Here is an 18,572-nt window from a genome sequence, read left to right as displayed (position 1 = left end):
TATCATTTTATCCGAGAAACTGTGAACAGTGGGAGGATATCTTTGGAATATTGTCCTACTGATAACATGATAGCTGACCTAATGACAAAACCAGCAACTAAGCTAAAACTGAAAAAGTTTGCTCAGTATTTGTTTGGCACTTAAAGTGCAAGAGATGCATAAATGTGCCATTGTATTGTTGTTTATTTTGTATTTAAGTCAAATGGGGAGAATATTTGTTTTGTTTATATTCTGTTGTGAAAAATGTATCACAATAAGCTAGGATCGAGTGGGGGTGTTAAATATTGTACTATTATGTGCGCCCTTGCTCATTGTGTCCTGCAGAGGGCAATGTTGTCTACAGTGCGTCCAGGACGTGACGTCACTGACCCTATATCCTGACTCCATGTGACTAAAATTAATTATGAAACCGGAGCAGAAGGCAGCAGTATTGGCGCATCTGTCATGCCACGAACGGAGGTAAATAAACTATGCCTATTGAAAGGCTAAAGAAAGCCTTCTACTCTTCTAAGTTCTGTTAAATCTCCACCGCAAACGCACGAAGCTTAACATTTTGATTTCAAAACGGCGAATTTCACCGAAAGGTGACAAGTTTGCAGGTATGAATACTACTTGGTTGGTGCGTTATTTCGGGATTCCCGTCCCTAACTTGATGAAACATGGATTAAAGCTAATGTCCTAGCCGAACCATACGTATTAAACCTCCTCTGACCTCTGATGTCAACATCTAGACACCCAAGGCTTTATGGTCTTTAATTGAAGATGGAGAATTGTGCTTGTTTTTCATTGTCAGTTGGTATTATTGGATTAGATTTACAATAATATTTTCCAGAATGCATTTACAATCTACATTAACACGATGTTCACAGATTAGGTTAAACACTTTTCAGAAAATAATAATAAAACAATACTCATAAAATACAAACTTGTACAGTTTTGATGTAAAATGAAAGCTAAAAACTTAAATTAAGGAGATAGCTTTGAATCGGCCTCAATACACCATTTAAAATATTAAAAAACATTAAATATACTTGTATTGTTTGGTTTCAGCTGCTTGAGAAGAACATTGTCAGCTTTATGAAGAGCGAGCTGAAGAAGATGCAAAAGGCCCTAAATCCAGATTACCCAGAAGGCCCTGCGGGTCGGAAGGAAGATGAGGAGATGTTGGATGGTGAGGATGAAGAGCAGATGAGGAGCAGCAGGGAAGCATTTCTGAAGATCACGCTTAACTTCTTGAGGAGAATGGAGCAGGAGGAGCTGGCTGACTGTCTGCAGAGCAGTAAGAGGATTTTAAAGACTTTACAATGAAACAGAAGACCACCACTCAGTAAGTTCATCTGTGATTGTTGTCATTCCAGAAACTGGTGTGACTGCAGCCCAACATGAACTCAAGTCTAACCTGAAGAAGAAGTTCCAGTGTGTGTTTGAGGGGATCCCTAAAGCAGGAAACCAAACCCTCCTGAACCAGATCTACACAGAGCTCTACATCACAGAGGAGGGACTGCAGAGGTCAACGAGGAGCATGAGGTCAGACAGATTGAAACAGCATCCAGGAAACCACACAGACCAGAAACACCCATCAGACAAGAAGACCTCTTCAAAGCCTCGCCAGGAAGAGAGGAGCCAATCAGAACAGTGATGGCGAAGGGAGTGGCTGGCGTTGGGAAAACAGTCCTAACACAGAAGTTCACTCTGGACTGGGCTGAAGACAAAGCCAACCAGGACATCCACTTCCTGTTTCCATTCACGTTCAGAGAGCTGAATGTGCTGAAAGAGAAGAAGTTCAGCTTGGTGCAACTTATCCATCACTTCTTCACTGAAACCAAAGAAGCAGGAATCTGCAGGTTTGAAGAGTTCCAGGTTGTGTTCATCTTTGACGGTCTGGATGAGTGTCGACTTCCTCTGGACTTCCTCAACAATGAGGTCCTGACTGATGTCACAGAGTCCACCTCAGTGCATGTGCTGCTGACAAACCTCTTCAGGGGGAAACTGCTTCCCTCTGCTCGCCTCTGGATAACCACAAGACCTGCAGCAGCCAATCAGATCCCTCCTGACTGTGTTGGCTTGGTGACAGAGGTCAGAGGGTTCACTGACCCCCAGAAGGAGGACTACTTCAGGAAGAGGTTCAGGGATGAGGAGCAGGCCAGCAGGATCATCTCCCACATCAAGACCTCCCGAAGCCTCCACATCATGTGCCACATCCCCGTCTTCTGCTGGATCACTGCTACAGTTCTGGAGGACGTGTTGAAGACCACAGAGGGAGGAAAGCTGCCCAAGACCATGACTGAGATGTACATCCACTTCCTGGTGGTTCAGTCCAAAGTGAAGATGGTCAAGTTTGATGGAGGAGCTGCAACGGATCCACACTGGAGTCCAGAGAGCAGGAAGATGACTGAGTCTCTGGGAAGACTGGCTTTTGATCAGCTGCAGAAAGGGAACCTGATCTTCTATGAATGCGACCTGACCGAGTGTGGCATCGATATCAGAGCAGCCTCAGTGTACTCAGGAGTGTTCACACAGATCTTTAGAGAGGAGAGAGGACTGTACCAGGACCAGGTGTTCTGCTTCGTCCATCTGAGTGTTCAGGAGTTTCTGGCTGCTCTTCATGTCCATCTGACCTCCAGCAACTCTGGTGTCAACCTGATGGCAGAAAAACAACTAAGAGCTAAAGGCCTTGGTCGGCCTAAAGTATTGAGAGCTAGACTCAAACATCTCTACCAGAGTGCTGTGGACAAGGCCTTACAGAGTCCAAATGGACACCTGGACTTGTTCCTCCGCTTCCTCCTGGGTCTTTCCCTGGAGACCAATCAGAGTCTTCTGCAAGGTCTGCTGACACAGACAGGAAGTAGCTCACAGACCAATCAGGAAACAGTCCAGTACATCAAGAAGAAGATCAGTGAGGATGTGTCTCCAGAGAAAAGCATCAATCTGTTCCACTGTCTGAATGAACTGAACGATGGTTCTCTGGTGGAGGAGATCCAACAGGCCCTGAGATCAGGACGTCTCTCCACAGATGGACTGTCTCCTGCTCAGTGGTCAGCTCTGGTCTTCATCTTACTGTCATCAGAAGAAGATCTGGAGGTGTTTGACCTGAATAAATACTCTGCTTCAGAGGAGGCTCTTCTGAGGCTGATGCCGGTGGTCAAAGCCTCCAACAAAGCTCTGTATGGAGACGTTAACATTACTAAATGGATTGATGTTTTACTTTGATTAAACATGTTTGTATTAATCTCTGATCCTCCCTTAGGCTGAAGGGCTGTAACCTCTCAAAGAGAAGCTGTGGAGCTCTGTCCTCAGTCCTCAGCTCCCAGTGCTCTAGTCTGATAGAACTGGATCTGAGCTCCAACCAGCTGCGGGACTCAGGAGTGAAGCTCCTCTCTGCTGGACTGGAGAGTCCACATTGTAGACTGGAGACTCTGAGGTGGGTTCACTGAATTATAAATAAAGATAAGAGCCCAATATGATCTTAATGTAACATGAATTAACTGATGATCAATGATGTGAACAGAGAGAAATGAGCTGAAACAAATGGTTTCATAACCAGATGGAGTCCCTGCACACACATTTCTCCTTTCAGAGAACAAGAATATAATATCTTGTCTCTTTTGATTGACATCGCTTGACGCCTGAAAAAACTGAATTTAAAGCTGCAGGACAATTCAGTTCAATATTTTATATAAAATGAAATCCTTTAGTTAAAGTCACATTTTTCAAAAGATTTGTTTTAAATCCAACATTTATTTCACTTTAAAGCAACACTATGTAACTTTTCACTTTTGGCGCCCCCTTCAGGTTTTTAGGTATTTAGGTATCGATTTCAGTGTCGTAAATACCCAGTGAAGATAGATGCAGCCTCGCATACACTTGTATTGAGTTGGGATCATGTGTTGTCCTGTATTATAATATTATTATTATTATTATTTGTACGTGTCACGGGTTATAAAAGGTGACGAGGAGGTGACGAGGTTTTTGTTTGAGCGCTGACCGACGGCGGACTCAGAACGGCAGCAATCCGGCGACTTTCTATTTTGGATTCATACCAACGGGCTGGATCACTAATAGAAGACTGCAGGAACACTGTGAACTGGCCCAGCACCTACCGGACTAGGGTGAAGAAGCGCGGGGATTGAACACGGCGCCTCGCCACGTCTCTGCCTGGTCGATCAGCTGTTTGCCGGCTTTTGGGAAGTGTGGCGTGCAGTCATTTCCTTTTTTCTGGGGGAACTGCAAATGTGGAGTACGTGATCGAATCCAATATTGTTGACAACACCAAAAAGCTACATAAAAAAGCTACCCTTATACTGGGGCTGCGTGCGTGGCACGATATGACATTGCGTAATCACTGCCAGAAAGCAGGTCGAGTACATCCGCCGGATGTACCGGGCGGCTCCAGAATCTTACATAGCGGAGTTATTTCCCCACAGACCCCCGATGGCAATAGCGGAGACGCAAATCGTCATATTAAAAGTCATTGTAGCGGCACAATTTTTTTCAAGCTGTTATTTTAAGGTCCAAAAGTTACATAGTGTTGCTTTAAATGAGAGAAGATAATTTATTTATTATTAGAGTATTTATTATTCATAATTAATCCAGTTCAGTTGGAAATCTGTAATAATAAATATGTTGTAGATGTTATTCAGTTTAGTTTTCTTCATTTAACTTGACAGGGGCCACAGGGTCAGGAGCCTCAGGGGCCACAGGGTCAGGAGCCAAAGGGTCAGGGGCCACAGGGTCAGGAGCCAAAGGGTCAGTGGCTAAAGGGTCAGTGCGACCAAAGGGTCAGGGGCTACAGGGTCAGGGGCCCAAAGGTTCCGGGATCAAAGAGTAAGGGGCCAAAGGTTCAAGGGTCAAAGGGGCTAGATGGCCAGGGGCCAAAGGGTCAGGAGCCAAAGGGTCAGGGGCCACAGGGTCAGGGCCCCAAAGGGTCAGGGGCTAAAGGGCCAGGGGCCAAAGTGTCAGGGGCCAAAGGGTCAGGGGCCAAAGGGTCAGGGGCCAAAGGGTCAGGGGCCCCCTGTCCTTCACCTCCAGGATGTCAGTGAGAGACACAAACACACAAATAGATACATTATGACTCCTCGTGCCTGTGTGGGTTTCCTCCGGGTACTCCGGTTTCCCCCACCATCATAAAGACATGCACCGCAGCCTCACCCCGGTTCGTATGGATGTGAATGAATGTTGGTGGTGGTCGGAGGGGCCGTAGGCGCTGATTGGCTGCCATGCTTCCGTCAGTCTGCCCCAGGGCAGCTGTGGCTACTGATGTAGCTTACCACCACCGGTATGTGTGTGTATGACTACTGGACTCTGGACTGTAAAGCGACTTTGGGTGCCTTGAGAAGCGCTATATAAAATAAATGATTATTATTATCATTACAACAAGAGTCGTGATGAGTGCACTACACATACACACCAGTAGGGGGCCGTACATGTTCTACCGGGGCCTTCGGGGCCACATTACTACAGCTGAACAACCTCACGACATCATGTTGTGGAAACTCCTCATATTCACACAACACTGCAACATTTGACAAGTGCATTAAATGTTCCCTGAAGCCCAACAGCGACACACACAGAGAGCAGACACACACACACAGAGCAGACACACACACACACAGAGCAGACACACACACACAGGGAGCACACACACACAGAGCAGACACACACAGGAGCAGACACACACACACAGAGAGCAGACACACACACACACACACACAGAGAGCACACACACACACACGTGCTGCATGTCGTCCACATCGATGTCATGACCACAGGAACTGATCCTCAAGAACCTGTCACATTGATTCATCACAAGTCAAGCCAACAACACTGCGTCACGACAACACGGCTCACTCAAGAGACACATTCAGCATGATTCCCCTCAGATGAAGGATATGAACTCCATGGTGACGTGTGGGTCGGTTTCCCTCACAGAGACAGCTTATTGAGAGCATTCAGCAACACATTGACGAAGCTCTCTGACGCTAACAGCACGGACAGTTTCATCAACACGCTCCTCGTCTAACAGACTAACTCACTCCGGTTCCCAGAGCAGGTCCAACCCGCCTCCCTCTGCTCCACCAATCACAGCCACGCACCTCCACCAGCACACTGCCTCCCCATGATGGGCTCGAGGGGGTTGAGGACAGACCCCTCCAAATACAAAGCCCCCTGGACAGGGTCGCTTCACGATAACAAAAACATCACCAGAGACCAACAAACACAACGCCACGACAAAAAGCAGCTGACTCAGCAAATGCTGTTCACTGAAAGATGAAGTCCGTCCTCCTCTTGATTGGATGATGAACAGATTGTTTCTGTCATCTTTTCTTTTTCTTTCACTGACGGGATTTTAACTAAATGTCTGTTTACAGAAGAAGATGAAACCAAAGTGAAAGCCACTCGTGTTCATGATGTCAATAATGATTCATTGTGTATTGATATAATAAACTCTGTGTGTTGTTTTGTGTGTTTACAGTCTGTCAGACTGTGGGATCACAGAGGAAGGCTGTTCTTCTCTGGGATCAGCTCTGAAGTCAAACCCCTCCAGTCTCAGAGAACTGGATCTGAGTAGAAACCAGCTGCAGGATTCAGGAGTGAAGCTGCTGACTGGTTTTCTGGAGAGTCCACGTTGTAGCCTGGAGACTCTGAGGTGGGTTCACTGAATTATAAATAAAGATAAGAGCCCAATATGATCTTAATGTAACATGAATTAACTGATGATCACTGATGTGAACAGAGAGAAATGAGCTGAAACAAATGGTTTCATAATCAGATTCTTTTTCAAATCCAACCTTTATTTTACTTTAAATATGTGAAGATAATGTATTTATTATTAAAGTATTTATTATTCATGATTAATCCAGTTCAATAGGAAATCTGTAATAATAAATATGTTGTAGATGTTATTCAGTTTAGTTTTCTTTATTTAACTTGACAGTCAGTTGTTTACTACATACACACGTGAATACAACTGTTGGCTACTTCAATGCATATGGCACAAAATCATAGAGCGCATATCTGACATTGATGTTCTGACCTTTAGTGAGGAAACTCTCTCTAACTGGACCTCAAGGATTTTAATTATACCTGATATACAATCATGACACTTGTCTGGCTTCATGCTGCTGATGGATTACTGAACAGGCCTATGGGACAGAGCCAGGGGCCACAGGGTCAGGGGCCAAAGGATCAGGGGCCACAGGGTCAGGGGCCCCCTGTCCTTCACCTACAGAATGTCGCTCAGAGAGACACAAAGAGTATTGATGGGTATACTATATGTACCATACTTTATAAATATTATATATATATATATATATATATTTGAGTGAGTCAATGTTCCTCATGAAAAGAGTTATTTATTCACACATAAAGAACCAAACATTTATCCATTTAAATGAAATAAGTGTTGAAATGAAACTTGTTGTGATCCTTGTGATCAGGTTCATCTTCTCTCTGAAGTCATGAATCCTCCGGCCGTAAGCTGCTTCTACACGTCTGCTACCAGCTGCAGGAAACCTTGTGAAGTGGAGTTCACATTAAAACATGAACTCATCTGATTGGATGATGAACAGATTGTTTCTGTCATCTTTTCTTCTTCTTTCACTGACGGGATTTTAACTAAATGTCTGTTTACATAAGAAGATGAAACCAAAGTGAAAGCCACTCGTGTTCATGATGTCAATAATGATTCATTGTGTATTGATGTAATAAACTCTGTGTTGTTTTGTGTGTTTACAGACTGTCATGGTGTGGGATCACAGAGGAAGGCTGTTCGTCTCTGGGATCAGCTCTGAAGTCAAACCCCTCCAGTCTCAGAGAACTGGACCTGAGAGGAAACCAGCTGCAGGATTCAGGAGTGAAGCTGCTGACTGGTTTTCTGGAGAGTCCACGTTGTAGACTGAGGACTCTGAGGTGGGTTCACTGAATTATAAATAAAGATAAGAGCCCAATATGATCTTAATGTAACATGAATTAACTGATGATCACTGATGTGAACAGAGAGAAATGAACTGAAACAAATGGTTTCATAACCAGATGGAGTCCCTGCACACACATTTCTCCTTTCAGAGAACAAGAATATAATATCTTGGCTCTTTTGATTGACATCGCTTGACGCCTGAATAAACTGAATTTAAAGCTGCAGGACAATTCAGTTCAATATTTTTATGAAATGAAGTCCTTTATTTGAAGTCACATTTTTCAAAAGCTTTCTGTTTTAAATCCGACCTTTATTTCACTTTAAATAAGAGAAGATAATGTATTTATTATTAGAGGATTATTAGAGGATTATTCATAATAAATAGAGTTCAATTGAAAAATTGTAATAATAAATATGTTGTAGATGTTATTCAGTTTAGTTTTCTTTATTTAACTTGACAGTCAGTTGTTTACTACATACACACGTTAATACAACTGTTGGCTACTTCAATGCATATGGCACAAAATCATAGAGCGCATATCTGACATTGATGTTCTGACCTTTAGTGAGGAAACTCTCTCTAACTGGACCTCAAGGATTTTAATTATACCTGATATACAATCATGACACTTGTCTGGCTTCATGCTGCTGATGGATTACTGAACAGGCCTAAGGGACAGAGCCAGGGGCCACAGGGTCAGGGGCCAAGGGTCAGGGGCCACAGGGTCAGGGGCCACAGGGTCAGAGGGTCAGGGGCCAAAGTGTCAAGGGCCAGAGAGTCAGGGGCCACAGGGTCAGGGGCTATAGGGTCAGGGGCCAAAGTGTCAAGGGCCAGAGAGTCAGGGGCCACAGGGTCAGGGGCTATAGGGTCAGAGGCTAAAGGGTCAGGGGCCACAGAGTCAGGGACCACATGGTCAGGGGCCAAGGGGTCAGAGGGTCAGGGGCCAAAAGGTCAGGGCCAAAGTGTCAGGGGCCACAGGGTCAGGGGGCCCCTGTCCTTCACCGACAGAATGTCACTCAGAGAGACACAGAGAGTATTGATGAGTATACGATATGTACCATACTTTATAAATATTATGTATATATAAACTTGAGTGAGTCAATGTTCATCATAAAAAGAGTTATTTTTTCACACAAAGAACCAAACATGTATCCATTTCACTGAAATAAGTGTTGAAATGAAACTTGTTGTGATCCTTGTGATCAGGTTCATCTTCTCTCTGAAGTCATGAATCCTCCGGCCGTAAGCTGCTTCTACACGTCTGCTACCAGCTGCAGGAAACCTTGTGAAGTGGAGTTCACATTAAAACATGAACTCATCTGATTGGATGATGAACAGATTGTTTCTGTCATCTTTTCTTCTTCTTTCACTGACGGGATTTTAACTAAATGTCTGTTTACAGAAGAAGATGAAACCAAAGTGAAAGCCACTCGTGTTCATGATGTCAATAATGATTCATTGTGTATTGATATAATAAACTCTGTGTGTTGTTTTGTGTGTCTACAGTCTGTCACAGTGTGGGATCACAGAGGAAGGCTGTTCTTCTCTGGGATCAGCTCTGAAGTCAAACCCCTCCAGTCTCAGAGAACTGGATCTGAGCTCCAACCAGCTGCAGGATTCAGGAGTGAAGCTGCTGACTGGTTTTCTGGAGAGTCCACGTTGTAGCCTGGAGACTCTGAGGTGGGTTCACTGTCTGCTGCTAGTGTAGCACCTTCATGTTTAATCAATAACTGTTTGATGGATCTACGTATTGATCCATCAAGTGTTTCATTTCCTGGTGACATGTTCCACTTCACATCAGCTGCCTCGTTGCATGTCATCCTCTACAACATACGTGTCAAACTCATGGCCCGCGGGCCAAATGTGGCCCGCCACGTCATTTTATGTGGCCCGCGACGGCATGAAATAAATATGATGCCTTTTCTTAAAAAAGGGAGGAAAAAAATCTTGTGCTTTTATTTTGAAGGTCATTTTTTTTGCAGCGGACTGCGGTCTGTTCACGCTCCTTCATGCTGCGTTCACGCCAGAGGAGAGGCGAACCCTTGCGTTGCTTCTAAATGTACTCGCGTGAGTTCAGTCGCCGGACTATTCGTCACGTTTTCTTCACTCGGGCTTGAAGCGCCGGAGAGGGGGCGTGGCTTAACGTGGCATATGATGATGGCGCGGCTGTGTCCAGTCGCCGTCGCGGCAGCTCCGCGGAGATTGTGCGCTCTTTTAGTTTTTGTGTTTATTTTTAATATTTTCTTTGCCACAAACACATCGGCACTAACAACATACGACCGCAGCACACTTTTGGACATAAACTTTTGCGCAAAACAAGGGTTTTTGTCCACTTTTTCCATCGATCCAGCGTGGCCGGCAGAGATCGTACGAGCGAACCACAACAACAGTGGAGCCGCTACTACGGGGAGACGACGAAAACATCGAGGGAAACGGAGCGGAATTGAACAGACTGAGAGTTCAAGCCCACCGTCCACCTCTGCCCAGCATCCTTCTTGCTAACGTCCAGTCTCTGGAAAATAAGATGGATGATTTTAGGGCAAGGATCAGATTCCAACGGGACATGCGGGATTGTAACATCTTTTGTCTGACGGAAACTTGGCTGACCCCGCTGGTGCCGGATCGAGTCATATGCCCAACCGAGTCCTTCTCTGTTTTCCGTGCAGACAGAACGGAAGAGTCTGGTAAATCTAAAGGTGGAGGGGTTTGTTTCATGACTAACAACAAGTGGTGCGACCCCAAGAACATTAAGACTCTTTCTCGTTCCTGCTCGCCGAACCTGGAACATCTGACGATCTCATGCCGTCCATTCTACCTTCCCCGGGAGTTCAGCTCGGTCATCACCACAGCCGTCTACATTCCACCACAAGCGGACACCGACGTAGCACTATCGGACCTACATGATGTGTTATGTCGGCATCAGAACAAGTATCCCGACGCGGCTGTGGTGGTGGCTGGGACTTTAACAAGGCAAACCTAAAAAGTCATGCCGAACTTTCACCAGCACATTACGTGTGCTACCAGAGGAAAGAACGTTGGACCACTGCTATCGCCATTCAAGAGAGGCTACAAGGCTGTCTCTCCCTCCGTTAGGGAAATCAGACCATGCCGCCATTTTTCTGCTTCCGGAGTATAAACAAAGGATCGCGGAAGCGGTAGTGACGAGGAACGTAATGCGGTGGTCTGACCAATCAGAGGCTGAGCTACAGGACGCTCTGAGTATCGTCGACTGGGACATGATCCAATCCAGTTCCAGTGACGTCAGCGAGTTTCGAAGTAGCAATGAGCCTCATAGCAACGCTAACGGACACCATCGTCGCCACGGTAAAAGTTAGGGTCTTTCCTAACCAAAAGCCGTGGGTTGATGGATCCATCCGTGAAGCTGTGAACGCCCGTACTGCTGCCTATAACTCCGGTCTTGTATCCGGCAACATGGACGAGTACAAGGCAGCGGTCTATGGACTGAGGAGGCGGTGAAGGACGCCAAAAGGAGGTACCGAGACAGAGTGGAATCACAGATGGAGCAGCGCGACACCAGGCGCCTATGGCAGGGGCTACGGACTATCACAAACTACCAGAGCAGACCCCGCGCAATGGTGAGTGCCGACGCATCCCTAGCGGACGACCTGAACTCATTTTATGCACGGTTTGAGGCTAGCAACAACAGCGCTAGCTCGGGCTAACAACAACACCGTTAAGCGTAGCGAGGTGAGTTCTACCGCTGGGATGAACACACTCTCTGTGACCGAGCACAGTGTGAGGAGGGCTCTGTTGAGGGTGAACACCAGGAAAGCTGCAGGTCCAGATGGCATATCTGGGCGAGTACTGAAGACCTGTGCTAACCAGCTAGCTCCAGTGTTCACCACAATATTCAACCTCTCCTGGCTGAGTCCGTGGTCCCCGCCTGCTTCAAGAGATCCACTATTGTCCCTGTGCCCAAGAATGCTTCTCCAGCATGTATGAATGACTACCGACGGTGGCCCTCACCTCGGTGGTCATGAAATGCTGAGAGGCTGATAAAGGACTACATCTGCGCCTTCCTCCTTCCTCCATGGACCCGCTGCAGTTTGCTTATCGCCCTAACAGATCCACGCATGATGCTGTCTCCCAGTCACTGCACACCACACTCTCTCATCTGGACAGCCAGAGGGGGCTATGTGAGACTGCTGTTCATTGATTATAGTTCAGCTTTCAACACCATAGTCCCTCCAGACTGGCCGGCAAGCTGATTGAGCTGGGACTGAACACCCCTGTGTGCTTGGATCCTGGACTTCCTGACCGCCAGGCCACAGGTGGTCAGGGTGAGCAGACACACCTCCAAATCCCTCACCCTGAACACAGGATCCCCAGGGTTGCGTCCTCAGCCCCTACTGTACTCCCTGTACACACATGACTGTGTGGCCAGGTTCAGCTCAACACCATCATCAAGTTTGCGGATGACACAGTGGTGGTGGGCCTGATCTCCGACAACGGCAGAAGGCCTACCTGGAGGAAGTTGCTGATCTGTCACTCTGGTGCCAGGACAACAGCCTCATCATGAATGTCACCAAAACTAAGGAGCTGATTGTGGACTTTAGGAAGGTACAACAACAGAGGACGTACTCACCACTGGGGATTAACGGGACTACTGTGGAGAGGGTGAGCGGGTATAAATACCTGGGAGTCCGCATCACCGAGGATCTGACATGGTCAACGAACACAGACACTCTGGTGAGAAAGGCAAGGCAGCGCCTCTACCACCTCAGGCAGCTGAGGAAATTTAAAGTTTCCCAGAGGATCCTTCAGTCCTTCTACTCTGGAGCTGTAGAGAGCGTCCTGACAGGAAGCATCACAGCCTGGTTTGGCAACTGCTCCGCTCAGGACAGGAAGGCTCTGCAGAGAGTAGTGCGTTCGGCTGAGCGCACTATTGAAACTACACTCCACACCCTGCAGGACTTGTACACCAGGAGGTGCAGAACCAGAGCCGGCAGGATCATGAAGGATCCTCACCACCCCAACAACAGACTGTTTCAGCTGCTGCGGTCAGGCAGGCGCCTCCGTAGTCACGCTGCAAGAACAGAGAGACTGAGACGGAGTTTCTTTCCTCAGGCCATCAGGATTGTGAACTCCGACCTCACCAGGACCCCCACATAGACCCACACAACTGCCCCTCTTAGGCACACACACACACACACACACACTTACTGTAAATATTGTGTTTTTTATTTGTAAATAGTGTGTACTTGTTGCCCTTGCACATTCCTGCTGAGCATTGCCACTTTCATTTCACTGCACACCCTGTGTGTGTATGTGACAAATAAAACATCTTGAATCTTGAATCTTGAATCATATAACAGTTCGTTACCACCGTCCACCACGGAAGAAATACACACTCTTTGTTCTGTTGAGAAAGTCCCACACACGTCGGACCATCAAGCCCTCGAGTCTGGGTTAATAATATAAATATTACATATTATATTATCCGTAGCCGCACGCAGCTTCTCCAGGAGCTGCGTCTGGATGACGGCCGCTTCCAGACGATCGATATCCTCCGTAGGTTCTGATTCAACGGTATGACATGGACATCCCCAGTTCCCCTATTATGAATTCCTCCATCAGGTCATGTCAGTGGTCACTAAGGTTGAAGTGAGTGCTGCTTCATGTTGTTCAGTATTTATAATATAGTCAGAAGAAAAGTTAATGTTGAATATGTGAATCTTTTTTAATTTCCCTTGTTTAATTTATTTATAGTTTGTGTATAAAAGCTGCTCCTCAAGACTCTGACTTGTAGAGCAGCTTTATGTGTCAGAGGTTCAGTGAGTGAGACATGAATTACATCTTTTGAGGCTTTTTAAAACCAGACTTTTTTATTTCATGTTTATGCATGAAAGCACTGTTTAGACATGTTTTAAAGTCTGAAGTTACTGAGTAGTAATGTATGTTGTATTTCCTTGTGTCCTTAAGATTCACTTGTTGGTTCATAATTGACTGTAAAAGGGAATATTACAAACTAGTTTTGTTGTGCATACTGTGATATTCTGAACTCTCAGGTTCAAACTGCACCATCTTTTCATGAAATACATTTGAGAAGTTAAAAATGTCCCTCGATTTAGGTCTCAGCTTGTCATTCAGGGGTGATAGTGCGTCCCAAAGCCAGACCATTGGAGAACCACAGCCCCAGACCAGTAGAGAACCACAGCCCCAGACCAGTGGAGAACCACTACCCAGACCAGTGGAGAACCACTGCCTAGACCAGTCAGGGTGTCTGCAGGGCATTAAAAAGTCTTAAATAGCTTTTCCTAAAAATAAGGCCTTAAAAAGTCTTAAATTATTTTAAATTCAGATTGGATTGGTCTTAAATTTTTTTGGGTGTCATGTCACTGTGAATATGAGGCAATCTGGTCCACCAGGTCTAATATTTTGCTCCGGTCGCTCTGCGGTGTCTCTGGTGTCACCGGGGCCACGCCCCTTCTCTTAAAGGGGCCCCATCGCCTACAACGTGAAGCATCGGCTACTTTAGAAAATATGGGGGATGCAAGTTCAACAACGGCTTGAAAAGAACGAGTGTTTCTGGTCACGGTGGGTGAAATGCTTCTGAAGCTGCGTTATGTGTCGCGAGACTTAACCAGCGGTGGAATCTCACGCGCAGAGCAAGAAGCACAGAGACTAGCGAAGGCCGCCAGCAGCCCGCGGGGCTAGCTGCTGCTCCGCCGCCAGCAACGACGTCAACTACAACGCTGGAGGTCACCGGAGGAAATCCAGCGCCGTGCAACAAAGAGCTCATCACCGAAGTCCAACGCTGCAGTGCGTTCTTCATTCTGTTCCACGAGACTCTGGACCAGACCACCGCGAGCAGACAGCTGGACTTCATGTGCGCTATTGGTGAAATGACCACGTCCAGTCAGGATCCTGTGGAGCTCATGGGCCATGACACCGCCCAGGACCTACTTCAGCATCTCAAAGTAAGTCTAACATAAATATATGTATTAACTATCCTCTTGTATATGAGTATGTGTTTCATATAGTTAAGCGTTACTCATGTGTCAAGTTAATAACAGCTATGCATAGGCGCACTACACATTAATTAGACAAATTAAAAATAGTTTTAGAATGGTAGTAGAGTGGTGTTTACCTGTCAATATGTCTACATATAGGCTCAAGAGATGGCTCGCATTGCTTAATTTGTAAAAATAGTTTTCATTCATATTTATCCAGTCTGACATTAATCTGAAGTGGTGGTGTCATGAAGAGATGTGTTGACTGTTGTTTGGCTAATGTCTGCCTTTTTTTTCTTTTTTCCAGGAGAATGGACCAAATGTCAACTGGAAGTTTTTGTATTTTCATATAGTTTGAAAAATTGTTTTCCTAGTATATTCACAAAAGCTCAGGAGTAGAGTATGAACCTGTGCACAAAATCCATTACATAGAGACATGAGAACTCTCACTCACTCACACATACACTCTATTATGTAAATGTATTTGCATTTTAAAAGCAGCTGGAATTGTTATTTGTTATTTTATAGATTTTTTTTGTTCAAAAGGAACTATGTTGCACGTATTTTAAATATATATTTACTTGATTTTATAGACATTTGTAGTATAAAATGTTCTGAAAATGTTGTATTAATAAATATAATTTACAACAGCAATGACATTTGTGTTATCCTTTTGCATTACACCATACTGTTAATTTTGAACAGACATCAGTGTGTTTACTTTGAATGAATTAATTTAGATTAATGTATATTTCCTTCATACGTTAGGTCTTAAATTTTATTGACACGTGGTCTTAAAAAGTCTTAAAAAGTCTTAAATTTCACTGGCTTATTCCTGTAGACACCCTGCCAGTGGAGAACCACTACCCAGACCAGCGGAGAACCACTGCCCAGACCAGTGGAGAACCACCTGTCTCCACTGTGACAAAGCTTTTAACAAAGTTAATGTAATAATGTTTGTTTGATCTTTGATGAAGTAATGTGGGTTAAAATAAATATAATGAAATTAAATAGATTTATTCTATAATATTAAATACATTTGCATATATAGTTATACATTTATATAAGTACACCTAAATAAACAATAAACAAATGCAAAGACAGTTATTTAACAATATGTTCTGGAGTAGTTAGAATTATACCGTGTTAGTGACAACCGGCCCTTTGAGGGCCGCCATGAGGCGGATGTGGCCCCCGGTGAAAATGAGTTTGACACCCCTGAAGCATGACATGGACAACTTGTCTGGCTTCATGCTGCTGATGGATTACTGAACAGGCCTATAGGACAGAGCCAGGGGCCACAGGGTCAGGGGCCAAAGGGCCAGGGGCCACATGGTCAGGGGGCCACAGGGTCAGGGGCCCCCTGTCCTTCACCTACATAATGTAACTCAGAGAGACACTCAGTGCGTTTACATGCATTCGAATAACTGTCTTAGTCGGACTGAAATAGAATTATCCGTTTCATGTAAACACCTTTGTTGGACTATGTGCGGTCCGACTACGATCCGATTAACACCCTGGATAACTCGATCCGATGCGTTTGATAATTCGACTATCGTGGCATGTAACGGTGAATTGGATTAGGAACTGGACTTTGCGTCTTTGCGCATGCTTGAGATCCCGCCACCCTCCTCCCCCCTTCCTCCCTCCTCCCCCCTCCCTCCCGTGTCGTGACCCGGAAGTCGAAAGAGACGATAAGTTGTCACTAAGCATAACTCCTTCATGATGCCCCCCTGAGTTAGAAAAGTAACCCACGGCGATCGTTGTCGGGGGGTGGGGGGGGCAAGTGAGAGTGTGCTCATCAGTGTGCGCGGATGTGTCGGCGCGCATCACGGCAGAGCGATGCGACCCGAGAAGAGTTAAGTGGGGGGGGGGTGCTGAGCTGAGCGATTAAACATCTCTCTTGTTCTGCCTGTTTTGTGATATACATGCCTAAAAGGCGCCTAATATTTCTAGACTGAAATAATATCAGCATTATAATTATTATAACTGAGGATTTTTTTAGTTGCCTATTTTGTGGAGCCCCCTCAGGACGTGGTGCCCTACGCGCAACGCGTAGTGCACGTTATGGGAGTGGCGGCGCTGCAAACAACGCTATGGGGAACACAAGAGCCACCACACATTTCTGGACCGAAGAGCAGACAGAATTTATGCTTAATGTATTGAAGGAGTTGAACATACTAAAGTTCATGGTTCTTTCTCGAAATGTTGTTGTTGTTGTTGTTGTTGGTTGTTGTTGGTGGTGGTGAAGAGGTCAAGCGGAAATGGCTGTATCACCACGAGTTGTAATGAAAACAGCGCCACCTATCGTATCGGATATGACATGCTTTCAAAGGCCAATGATTCGAATTACTCACTGCCATGTATATTGGGATAACAGCAGATCCCCCAAAAGATAGCATAGTCCGACTAAAGCAAGATTCGAATTATACCATCATGTATTGATGGGTATACTATATGTACCATACTTTATTAATATTTGATATATATATATATATATATATATACAGTGCATCCGGAAAGTATTCACAGCGCTTCACTTTTTCCACATTTTGTTATGTTACAGCCTTATTCCAAAATGGATTAAATTCATTATTGTCCTCAACATTCTACACACAACAACCCATAATGACAAAGTGAAAACTGTTTTTTGCAAATTTTTGCAAATCTGTTAAAAATAAAGAACGAAAACATAACATGTACATAAGTATTCACAGCCTTTGCCATGACACTCAAAATTTAGCTCAGGTCATCCTGTTTCCACTGATCATCCTTGAGATGTTTGATTGGAGTCCATCTGTGCTAAATTCAGTTGATTGGACATGATTGAGAAAGGCACACACCTGTCTATATAAGGTATCACAGTTGACAGTGCATATCAGAGCATAAACCAAGCCATGAAGTTCAAGGAATTATCTATAGACCTCCGAGACAGAATTGTATCGAGGCACAGATCTGGCGAAGGGTACAGAAAGATTTCTGCAGCATTGAAAGTCCCAATGAGCCCAGTGGCCTCCATCATCCGGACATGGAAGAAGTTTGGAACCACCACGACTCTTCCTAGAGTTGGCCGCCCAGCCAGACTGAGCGATCGGGGGAGAAGGGCCTTAGTCAGGGAGGTGACCAGGAACCCGATGGTCACTCTGACAGAGCTCCAGCGTTGTTCTATGAAGAGAGGAGAAACTTCCAGAAAGACAACCATCTCTGCAGCACTCCACAAATCAGGCCTGTTTGGTAGAGTGGCCAGACGGAAGCCACTCCTCAGTAAAAAGCACATGACAGCCCGCCTAGAGTTTGCAAAAAAGCACCTGAAGGACTCTCAGACCATGAGAAACAAAATTCTCTGGTCTGATGAAACAAAGTTTGAACTCTTTGGCCTGAATGCCAAGCGTCATGTCTGGAGGAAACCAGGCACTGCTCATCACCTGGCCAATACCATCCCTACAGTGAAGCATGGTGGTGGCAGCATCATGCTGTGGGGATGTTTTTCAGCAGGAGGAACTGGGAGACGAGTCAGGATTGAGGGAAAGATGAATGCAGCAATGTACAGAGACATCCTGGATGAAAACATGCTCCAAAGCACGCTGGACCTCAGACTGGGGCGACGGTTCATCTTCCAACAGGACAACGACCCGAAACACACAGCCGAGATAACAAAGGAGTGGCTTCGGGACAACTCTGA

At 45.5% G+C, this 18,572-nt stretch overlaps 2 protein-coding genes across 2 annotated transcripts in view; one reads left to right on the top strand and one right to left on the bottom strand.

The window, feature by feature from the left end:
* Positions 1-387, bottom strand: part of LOC130196333 (ribonuclease inhibitor-like) — a 180,099-nt gene extending 179,712 nt beyond the window's left edge. The window contains exon 1 of the mRNA XM_056418356.1: positions 383-387. Coding sequence (XP_056274331.1) covers positions 383-387 — 5 coding nt within the window. The remainder of the gene's footprint in view (positions 1-382) is intronic.
* The window catches only part of LOC130196675 (protein NLRC5-like), a 1,158,129-nt gene that overhangs the window by 119,908 nt on the left and 1,019,649 nt on the right, over positions 1-18,572 (top strand). Inside the window, 7 exon segments of the mRNA XM_056418994.1 lie at positions 1,051-1,279; positions 1,359-1,505; positions 1,508-3,164; positions 3,248-3,421; positions 6,473-6,646; positions 7,735-7,908; positions 9,423-9,596. Of these exon segments, the coding sequence (XP_056274969.1) occupies positions 1,078-1,279; positions 1,359-1,505; positions 1,508-3,164; positions 3,248-3,421; positions 6,473-6,646; positions 7,735-7,908; positions 9,423-9,596 (2,702 nt within the window). The 5' untranslated portion in view covers positions 1,051-1,077.

Source organism: Pseudoliparis swirei, chromosome 7 (assembly GCF_029220125.1).
Source record: "Pseudoliparis swirei isolate HS2019 ecotype Mariana Trench chromosome 7, NWPU_hadal_v1, whole genome shotgun sequence".
Lineage (NCBI taxonomy): Eukaryota > Metazoa > Chordata > Actinopteri > Perciformes > Liparidae > Pseudoliparis > Pseudoliparis swirei.
This window is presented reverse-complemented; position numbering and strand designations above follow the sequence as displayed.